Source organism: Carlito syrichta, unplaced genomic scaffold (genome assembly GCF_000164805.1).
Source record: "Carlito syrichta isolate Samal-C Ts95f unplaced genomic scaffold, Tarsius_syrichta-2.0.1 Scaffold120695, whole genome shotgun sequence".
In the NCBI taxonomy this organism is placed as follows: domain Eukaryota; kingdom Metazoa; phylum Chordata; class Mammalia; order Primates; family Tarsiidae; genus Carlito; species Carlito syrichta.
The window spans coordinates 4009-14418 of NW_007064791.1; the positions used below are offsets into that span (position 1 = coordinate 4009).

General features: G+C 51.2%; 1 protein-coding gene across 1 annotated transcript in view; it reads left to right on the forward strand.

Annotated features, from left to right (window-relative positions):
* Positions 1-10410, forward strand: part of SMARCC2 (SWI/SNF related, matrix associated, actin dependent regulator of chromatin subfamily c member 2) — a gene marked incomplete at its 5' end in the record, with an annotated part of 16538 nt that overhangs the window by 2111 nt on the left and 4017 nt on the right. Inside the window, 14 exons of the mRNA XM_021707602.1 lie at positions 739-798; positions 946-983; positions 1241-1371; positions 1671-1742; positions 5629-5742; positions 6238-6391; positions 7068-7160; positions 7388-7507; positions 7602-7664; positions 8052-8310; positions 8527-8688; positions 9392-9456; positions 9685-9820; positions 9900-10066. Coding sequence (XP_021563277.1) covers positions 739-798; positions 946-983; positions 1241-1371; positions 1671-1742; positions 5629-5742; positions 6238-6391; positions 7068-7160; positions 7388-7507; positions 7602-7664; positions 8052-8310; positions 8527-8688; positions 9392-9456; positions 9685-9820; positions 9900-10066 — 1634 coding nt within the window. The remainder of the gene's footprint in view (positions 1-738; positions 799-945; positions 984-1240; positions 1372-1670; positions 1743-5628; positions 5743-6237; positions 6392-7067; positions 7161-7387; positions 7508-7601; positions 7665-8051; positions 8311-8526; positions 8689-9391; positions 9457-9684; positions 9821-9899; positions 10067-10410) is intronic.

Below are 10410 nucleotides of genomic sequence, written 5' to 3' on the forward strand. Positions count from 1 at the left end.
AGTCAATCCACTCACCTCAGCCTCCCAAAGGCGCGGGATTACAGGCTGAGTCACCGAGCCTGGCTCTGAGAACATTATAAAACACATGCAAACATATCTAAAAAATGGAAAAATGTAAAGGATAACCAGCCTGGAGAGAAGTTCTGACATTCTCTTCCTGTGTTCCAGTGGATCGTCTTTTGCATGCTATGTGAGGACTCCACTTTGGAGACCACTGCCCTGTGATACTGGTTTACAGCCTGTATTCTGCAGACTAGCCCCAAGTATTCCAGGGGTATATTTCAGGGTGCCACGGAGAGAAACTAGTTCTGGTTTCCACTCCCTCATTAGTCAGCTCTCTATGTTTTCTTCTGAGTTTTTGTGTTTGCATTCAGTTGAGGAAAGTGTCCTCTACTTTCAAAAATGCTTAAGATCTAACCACTTCTCTACGGAGTTATTTGGTCAGGCTCAGTCCATTAAAAGCTTACAGATGCACAGATGGAGATAAGGACCTGTCAAAGACAAGGACTTAGAATGTACATAGAGAAAGAAGTGAAGTGAATTTTTGGTTGGAAATGGGGGAATGTAGCAAGTGCGTTTCAAGAACTAGAGTGATCGTGACTGAAGAGAGTTACTGTATTATATGATCAGATGGAGAAACTTTGGAGAAAGTGGGATCTCTAGAACTAAGAAGAGTGGGGAGGTGAGGGCTTGAATTGGACAGCATCTGCCTGATAAAATGACTCTCTCTTTTGGCAGTCAACACTAAGAAGGACTCAGAGTCAGCCCCAGTCAAAGGTGGCACCATGACTGACCTGGGTAAGACAGAGCCTCCTGAGCAAAACAGAGTCTGGGTGGGGTGGAGGCTCAGCTACCATCTTTCCTCCCACCCGGTGAGGCTCTTTGGTAGGCCTCTCCTGCCCCTAAGGAGGCTCCAGCCTTACACCTTCTGTCTTCCTCTTTCAGATGAACAGGAGGATGAAAGCATGGAGACCACGGGCAAGGTGGAGCCAGTTTAGAGAGGCCCTACCTCTCTATGTGATTCTGATTTGTGATTATAAAGTTCCTTCTGCCCAGTCCTTTCCCACCTTAGACTACCTCTAGCTGTTGGCTCAGACTCTGATCCTTTCAGAGTCTGGGGGCCCATGGCTGCTCATTCCCACCACCCGTCTCGGTGTCCACATTCCCGGGGCATGGGAAAAGCACGAGGTTGATGGGGGCAGTGGGAATGCCGAGCGTGCAGCAGCCTCCATACTCATAGGACGAGGATGAGAACAGCACAGGGAACAAGGGGGAGCAGACCAAGAACCCAGACCTGCACGAGGACAACGTGACGGAGCAGACCCACCACATCATCATCCCCAGCTACGCAGCCTGGTTTGACTACAACAGGTACTGCTTGCTGCTCATCCCTCAGCGAGTGCTTATTCCTGGGCTCCGGGGATCACCAAGCTGGTCCTCATCCTGCCTCTCAGCTAGGTAGATCCGGGTACGCTTCAGCCTTGGCGTGCTCCTGGTGGCTTTCTGAGTTTCGCACCTCTCATGGATGTTCTCTGCAAGCTCTAAGCTTCTACTTCCTTCCTGTGATCTCACGCTGTTTGCCCACTCTGCTCTCTGGACTTTTCCTCCCTTTGGGGCTCCCATCCCTCCACTAGTGCCTTCTTCTGAAACCACTTTGGCTTCTCTTGCAGCGTTCATGCCATTGAGCGGAGGGCTCTCCCTGAGTTCTTTAACGGCAAGAACAAGTCCAAGACTCCGGAGATGTAAGGAGAGCTCAGCTCATAACTCTTCTCCCCCATCCCCATTCACCCTTCCTGATCTAGCAACACTCACTTCAGCAAACATTTCTTGAGCTCCTTCCATGAGCCAGGCACTGTGCTAGGCTTACAGAGACAGAATATCTGCTGTTAGGCAGCCCTCACCTAGCACATGGACATGTGTTCTTTAGAATTTGCCCAAGGTGATATATACATATATATTATTTATCTATTTATTTATTTGAGTTGGAATCTCACTCTTGACCCGGCTGGAGTACAGCGGCATGCACATAGCCACTGCAGCCTCAACCTGCGGGACTTAGGCAATCCTTCCACCTCAGCCTTCCAAGTAGCCAGAACTACAGGCATGCACCACCACGCCTGGCTAATTTTTTGATTTATTGTAGAGATGAGGTCTCGCCAGGTTGCCCATGCTGATCTCAAACCCATGGGCTCAGGCAGTCCTCTCACCTTGGCCTCCTAAAATGCTAGGATTATAGGCCTGAGTCACTGTGCCCAGCCCCTGAGGTGATATTAAGCGTGCTCTTCTATACAAAACAAGTACCTGCTTCAGTGCCTCCAACTCTTAATGGGTACAGATCTTTTCAATCCATAATTATTGATAATGTCTATAATGCAGGTACTCCCAGCACAAGTAATACCTTTGACTGAAGAGTACATGACTATTCCCAGACTGGTTACTGAGAGTAGGGTTTTTCTGTTTTTGTTTTGTTTTGTTTTGTTTTTTGAGTTGGAGTCTCACTCGGTCACCCAGACTGGAGTGCAGTGGCCGCTCCCGGCCACCACAGCCTCGACCTGCTGGGCTCCGGCGATCCTTCCGCCTCAGCCTTCCAAGTAGCTGGAACTACAGGCACGCGCTTCCACGCCTGGCTAATTTTTTGATTTATTGTAGAGATGAGGTTTTGCCTGTCCAGTGGGTCTCGAACCCACGGGCTCAGGCAATCCACTCACCTCAGCCTCCCAAAGGCACGGGATTACAGGCTGAGCCACCGAGCCCGGCTTGAGAGTGGGTTTTGATAGAGCAGCGAGGGAAGGAACTAAGAGAAAACCCAAGTTTGTGAATTGAGGGGTGGAGAGGGCTCCCCGGGGGTGAAGCATGGTATGATGTATAGGCTTGGGGCTCACAAGTCTTCATCAAGGTTTTGCCTCAGGCCAAACCCACTTGTCTTCGGGTGAGACCTGGCAGTAGTCTGTGGTTAGCGATACTACAGGATGATAACACGATGAAGATGAGACTGAGACCTGAACAAGTTTTCTTCCCAGCCATGCCTCAGCTCTCCCTGTCTAGGATCCTCCTCTTCTCTCCATGTTTCTTTCCCCGGAGCTTGGTGTGGGTCTCTCTTCCTCTCTTTCCTGGGGAAAGCAGTGTGTATGAATAGAAAGAAAGTAGTGATCAGGTGCAATGAGTTCACCATGGTGTACGGCAGGGTTGGAATAGAAAGTGAACTCCTGGTATAAGCTAGTGAATTATAATAATTGCCTACACCTATTGAGAGCTTATTGTCTCCTAGGCACTCTCCTAAGTGTCCAACATATGTGACTAATTTCATCTTTACATCAACCTTAGAGGTAGTTATTTTTATCTGCTTCAGTTCCCAGAAGGGGTATGAGAGGCTAAGTCATTTGCATAAGGTCACACAGCTAGTAGGTAGTAAAACCAGGATCTGAATCCTTTAATCTGACTGATGTTCGCAAACTTTACACTAACCACATAATAACTACTGTGTTTTGAGTGCCTACAGTATGTTGGGTACCATAATTGTACTTTGCAGGCCTCTCATTCTCACGGACATTTCGTTGTATAGATCTAGAGGAAACTGAGGTTCAAAAAATTGAAGTCACTTGTCAAGGCCATCATGGTAGAACTAAGATTCGAGCATAGATCTTGAGCTGGGCATGGTGGCTCATGCCTATAATCCCAGCATTTTGGGAGGCCTGGGCAGGAGGATCACTTGAGCCCAGGAATTCTGGGCAACATAATGAGACCTCATCTCTATAAAAATAAATAAATAGGCCAGGTATGGGGGCTCAAGCCTATAATCTCAGCACTTTGGGAGGCCGAGGCGAGAGGATTATCTGAGCCTGTGGGTGAGACCAGCCTGGGCAACATGGTGAGACCTCATCTCTACAAAAAAATTAAAAAATTAGCCAGGCATGGTAGTATATGCCTGTAGTTCAAGCTACTTGGGAGGCTGAGGTGAAAGGATCATCTGAGCCCAGCGGTCGAGGCTGCACTGACTGGGAGCCTGCCACTGCACTCCAGCCTGGGTGACAGAGTAAGACTCCAACTCAAAAAAAAAAAAAAAATTAGTAAATAAAAAGAAAATGAAGGCCATTGCTTTGCTGAACTCTGGTCTGGCCATGTGGCTCTTTGAGCTGTGGCCACCATTTTTTTTGAAAACAGGATTTATTGAGAGGATAGAAAAGCTCCCACAGTGGGAGGGGACCCGAGGGAGTTGTCCTGTGGCCACCATAATTTTCCTTGGAGAGGTGAACCTCCCCTCTCTCCCTCTCTCTCCAGTTTACTTTCTAGATAAACTGTATTTTCCAATCTAAAAAAAGAAAAGATCTTACCAACATCAAAACATGTACATATTTTTACTATGTCATGCTGATTAGCTGTGTGCATGAACACAGACTTCTTTTAACATCTGAATTTGGAAACAGGCATCTTTTCTTACCTGCTGATTCCTTGTTTTATAATTGGATGAGGCCAGGCATGGTGGCTTACAACTGTCATCCCAACTCTTTGAAAAGCCAGGGCGGGAGAATTGCTTGAGCCCAGGAGTTTGAGACTAGCCTAGGCAACATAGGGAGACCTCGTCTCTACAAAAAATAAAAAAATTAGCCAGGCATGGTAGTGTGTGCCTGTAGTCCCAGCTACTTGGGAGGCTGAGGTGGAACAACACCTGAGCCCAGGAGGTCAAAGCTGCAGTGGTTGTGCCACTGCACTCCAGCCTGGGCAACAGAATAAGATCCTAACTCAAAAAAACCCAAAAAACAAAAAACTAAGTTGAATAAACAATCCCCCAAGTATAGCCAAGGAGATCATTCATTTAACTAAAAAACCCTATCAAGAAAAAGTAAGACATATTTGAGTCCTTGCGTCTAGCACATAGCAGGCACTCAGTGTTTTGAGTCCAACAATCTAGCCAGCCACGGTGACTGACGCCTGTAATCCCAGCACTTTGGGAAGCGGAGGCGAGAGGATTGCCTGAGCCCAGGGATTCAAGACCAGCCTAGGCAACTTGGCAAGACCTCCCTCGTCTCTACAATAAATTTTAAAAATTAGCTGGGCGTGGTAGTGCGCACCCGTAGTTCCAGCTACTTGGAAGGCTGAGGCAGAAGGATCGCCTGAGCCCAGCAGGTTGAAGCTGTGGTGGCCATGAGCATGCCATTACACTCCAGCCAGGGCGACAGAGTGAGACTCCAACTCAAAAAAAAAAAAAAATCAGCCGGGCTCGGTGGCTCAGCCTGTAATCCCACACCTTTGGGAGGCTGAGGTGAGTGGATTGCCAGAGCCCGCGGGTTTGAGACCCGCCTGGGCAGCGAGACCTCATCTCTACAATAAATAAAAAAATCAGCCGGGCGTGGTAGCGCATGCCTGTAATTCCGGCTACTTGGAAGGCTGAGGCGGAATGATCGCCGGAGCCCAGCAGGTCGAGGCTGCGGTGGCTGGGAGTGGCCACTGCACTCCAGTCTCTACAATAAATTTTAAAAATTAGCTGGCGACAGAGTGAGCTCCAACTCAAAAAAAAAAATTCTACACTTCTTTATCATACAGGAAGAGCCATTAGCCCCCTTATCTTTCCTACCTTTCAGCCCTCAACAAACACTTATTTTTCTTCCTCTTGTTCATCTCTCTTCTAAGCTATCTGGCCTATCGAAACTTCATGATTGACACTTATCGGCTGAACCCCCAAGAATATCTCACCTCTACTGCCTGTCGCCGGAACCTGGCTGGTGATGTTTGTGCCATCATGAGGTGGGTCTTGCAGCTGAGGGGAAAGAGTATGTGAGAACGCCTGCCTTATGTGTCTTGGCAGAAGCAGAGATACTAGCAAGGAACATAGGGGGAACAGGCAGGAAAAAGCACCTCTAGAGAAAGGCCAAGTACAGGTTTGGGGAATGAGTGACTTGTGGGACTGGCATTGGTGCCTTCTGAAGCATGGGATAAAGGAGAAAGGAGCATGTCTGTAGGTGAAAGACACAGGTTCAGTTTCACTAGCTGTATGGGAAGAGGTGTCTGTAGGTGGGTGGACACAGAGGTCCAGGCTGGAGATGTGGAGTTGGGTATCACTGGCATGTGGGGGGTTGACTAGGGAGAGTAATTGGCGCTTCCTAGGGAGTATGGTGAGCAGAGAAGAGCCAGAGGAAGGTGAGAGAGGGCTTGACTTAGTGCCCCCACTTCTACCCCCAGCTGCCTCCTCGTGTACGGCTCTGACTGTCCCATGTGACCTGTCTTCCTCTCTCCTCACAGGGTCCATGCCTTCCTAGAACAGTGGGGTCTTATTAACTACCAGGTGGATGCTGAGAGCCGACCAACCCCAATGGGGCCCCCGCCCACCTCTCACTTCCATGTCTTGGCCGACACGCCATCAGGGCTGGTACCTCTGCAGCCCAAGACCCCACAGGTAGGGTAAGGGGCTGTGGGGACTGGGTGGGTTGGGCAAGACTGGGCTTCTTTGGGCTTTTCTTTTTCTGGGATATTAGGGTCACGGTTCAGGAGTGTTTTGAGTCTTCTTCCTTTTCTGTGGGATGCAGAGGGTTGCGGGAGTCAGCCCCATGATGAACACCCGCCCTCAGCCTCTACCTGAGGCTGTGGGGACCTGCCGAGAGAGGAGATGGCCTTGTGGACAAGGAGCGACAGGCTGATGTAGGGGATTGAGCAGATAGAGAAAAAATGGCTTGAAATTTAACTTGCATGAAATTTTTAAACTTTTGTCATCTTGCCCACATTTTTTCATTTTTGCCTCATAATTATTATCACCTCCATTTTTTTTCCATTTCCACTTCATCCGTTTTAAAAATTAAAAGGAGAAAGATGATGTGGCTTGCCCAAGGTCACAGAGTTCCAAATCTAGGATTAGAGCCTATTTGTCCAGCTCCTAAGAGAACCTGTAAAGATATATGTGCATACAAACAGATATCATGCCATCCACATGTTTTATTAATCATGAAGGGAGCATGGACCAGTGGCATGAGTGCCCCCAGAGCTTGCGGGCCGCCCAGCATTTGGTCTTGAGGCCTCCAGGACCTTGGCCTGATCATTCCTGCCCAGCTTCCATGACGCCAAGCTCTGTCCCCCAGGGCCGCCAGGTTGATGCTGATACCAAGGCTGGGCGAAAGGGCAAAGAGCTGGATGACCTGGTGCCAGAGACGGCTAAGGGCAAGCCAGAGCTGGTAGGTGGGGTGCAGACCCTGCTGGGCTTCTTATTTGCCCCTTTATTGGGGGGCCCCTGCCTGAGAAGAAGAGACATGAGCACAGAGGAGCTACAGCAGTGAGGGAGGAAGTCCAGCCAGAGGTGTCCCTGGCTTCATGAAAGAAGCTCCTTCTGTCTGTCTGCTCTCTGGCTGCCCCTGGCTCCAGTGGTCACACGTATTCACCTCCTTCTTTCCTCCACAAATAGCAGACCTCTGCTTCCCAACAAATGCTCAACTTTCCTGACAAAGGCAAAGAGAAGCCAACAGACATGCAGAACTTTGGGCTGCGCACAGACATGTACACGAAGAAGAACATCCCCTCCAAGGTAGGAGACGTGGGCCGACTTCGGGGCTAGGGGACCTTCGCACCTCAGAGACCACAGGGTCCTCTCTCCTGACCCGCCTGTGTTTCCCCTGCAGAGCAAAGCTGCGGCCAGTGCCACTCGCGAGTGGACAGAACAGGAAACCCTGCTACTCCTGGAGGTAATTGGGGCGAGGAAAGGAGTTGGAGTCTCACTCTGGAGGACCCAGAGGAGTTGGAGGCTCATCTCCTCTGGGTCCTCCATGAACACAGATGCGGTCGGGGGGCCAGCCAGGCTTGGGAGTGGGGAGTGATTGTGGAGTCTGGCGGGAGTCTCGCCCCTTCCCAATGCCTGTCACACTTGCCCCAGGGAATGGCTCCAGGCCGGAGATTGGGCCATTTCATTAGCTCCATGTCCTTTCCTGGCGCTACATCAAGCCCCTCCCCTTGAGCCAGCAGATACACAGGACACAGAGACCTTGGAAGCCAGCTGCCCTTCGTAGGACCAGGGGCATTGCCCTTGAAGGAAGGTAGCTAAGTAAGCAGAGTTTTGTTTCCACCACCATCAGGCACTGGAAATGTACAAAGATGACTGGAACAAGGTATCCGAGCACGTGGGAAGCCGCACCCAGGATGAGTGCATCTTGCATTTTCTTCGTCTTCCCATTGAAGACCCATACCTGGAGGACTCAGAGGCCTCCTTGGGCCCCTTGGCCTACCAGCCCATCCCCTTCAGTCAGTCGGGCAACCCTGTCATGAGCACTGTTGCCTTCCTGGCTTCTGTCGTTGATCCCCGAGTCGCTTCTGCTGCTGCAAAGTCAGCCCTAGGTATGGAGGGGAGTCCCACCTGGCCTTCTTAGTAGACTGTGGAACCCCCTCAAGTTTGGCTGCCTGCTGGCCTTCTCTGTGCTGGCCTTGGCTCAGGCACCTGTCTAGGCTCCATGTGGGTCTTAGATGAAGAGATGGGCTTTTGTGGAAGCTTCCACAGGGATTGCCATAACTGCCCCCGAGCCGCTCCCAGCTCACCTCCTCTGGGTCTTGCAGAGGAGTTCTCCAAGATGAAGGAAGAGGTCCCCACGGCCTTGGTGGAGGCCCATGTTCGGAAAGTGGAAGAGGCAGCCAAAGTGACAGGCAAGGCCGACCCAGCCTTTGGTCTGGAAAGCAGTGGCATTGCAGGGACCACCTCTGACGAGCCTGAACGGATCGGTAAGGCCTGGCAAGTCCCGGGTTTCTCCCCTTTCACCAAGAACCACAGCCACCCAGCCTCCCTGTGGCATCAGAGTACAACAGGAATGGGAGAACTGGTGGGGTTTTAACTTTTCCCAGGTCTTTACCTAAGTGACTATGGCTCCCTATGGCTTCTCTCGCAAAGATTTTGGCTGGTAGAAGGGACTGTCAGAAAAGTTGTAGAAAAACTGGGTGTGAGCCAGGCTTGGTGGCTCAGCCTGTAATCCCGCGCCTTGGGAGGCTGAGGTGAGTGGATTGCCTGAGTCTGCGGGTTCAAGACCTGCCTGGGCAACTTGTTGAGACCTCATCTCTACAATAAATTAGCCGGGTGTGGTAGCGCACGCCTGTAGTTCCAGTTACATGGAAGGCTGAGGCGGAAGGATCGCCGGAGCCCAGCAGGTCGAGGCTGCGGTGGCTGGGAGCAGCCACTGCACTCCAGTCTGGGCGACAGAGTGAGACTCCAACTCAAAAAAAAAAAAGAAAAAGAAAAACTGGGTGTGATAGCATGCGCCTGTAGTCCCAGGTACTAAGGAGGCTGAGGTGAGAGGCTCCCTTGAACCCAGGTGTTCAAGACCAGCCTGGGTGACACAGTGAGACACCACTAAAGAAAATAAAAAAGGGCTGTAGAGACAGACTCTGTATCAGACATTTCCTGTTTCCTTTTCTTTCCCCATGGACCTAGAGGAGAGCAGCAATGACGAGGCACGGGCGGAGGGCCAGGCCTCAGATGAGAAGAAGGAGCCCAAGGTATGGCGGGACTGACCTCAGGCTGGGAGGTGGAGGGCCAAGCTCAGCACTGCGGAGCTGCCAGGAAGCTGGTGCCATTCAGTCAGGCAGGCGGGGCTGGGCCTGTCTTCCAGAGCCAGCCACCTCCCAAGTGAGAGGCGTCACTTCAGTCCCCAGTGTGGGCCCCGTGTGTGAGAACGAGTCGTCCGACCCCTGACAGTCTCTCCTTCTCTTTCCTTGGGACTTCAGGAGCCCCGGGAAGGAGGAGGGGCTGTAGAGGAGGAAGCAAAGGAGAAAACAAGCGAGGCTCCCAAGAAGGAGGAAGAGAAAGGGAAAGAAGGTGACAGCGAGAAGGAGTTGGAGAAGAGTGACGGGGACCCAATAGGTGAGCCTCTCCAAGGGTGGCTAGGGGTCCAGGAAAGAGAGTGGCGCTGCAGGGCTCACTCAGCCCCTGTCCGGCCCAGTTGATCCGGAGAAGGAGAAGGAGCCGAAGGAAGGGCCGGAGGAAGTGCTGAAGGAAGTGGTGGAGTCTGAGGGGGAGAGGAAGACGAAGGTGGAGCGGGACATCGGCGAGGGCAACCTCTCCACTGCTGCCGCCGCCGCCCTGGCTGCCGCTGCGGTGAAGGCCAAGGTGAGGCCAGCCCTCCAGTCTCATTTCACTTAGTGGAAATCCTTCCTTGCTCGTACCTTCAGTAATGCCGAATCCTCTTCTTTTACATTCTGAGAGAAGATAGAGCTAGTCGTCTCTAAGCTTTTTTACATTTTTTACCATTGGACCTGCTTCCAGCCCTGTCACTATTTGACTCTGTCTTATCCTTTGCCACTCTCTTTCTTCATGTTCTTAAAAATGTCAAGCCTAGCCGGGCTCGGTGGCTCAGCCTGTAATCCCGCGCCTTTGGGAGGCTGAGGTGAGGATTGCCTGAGCCCGTGGCTTCGAGACCCGCCTGGTCAGCAAGACCTCATCTCTACAATAAA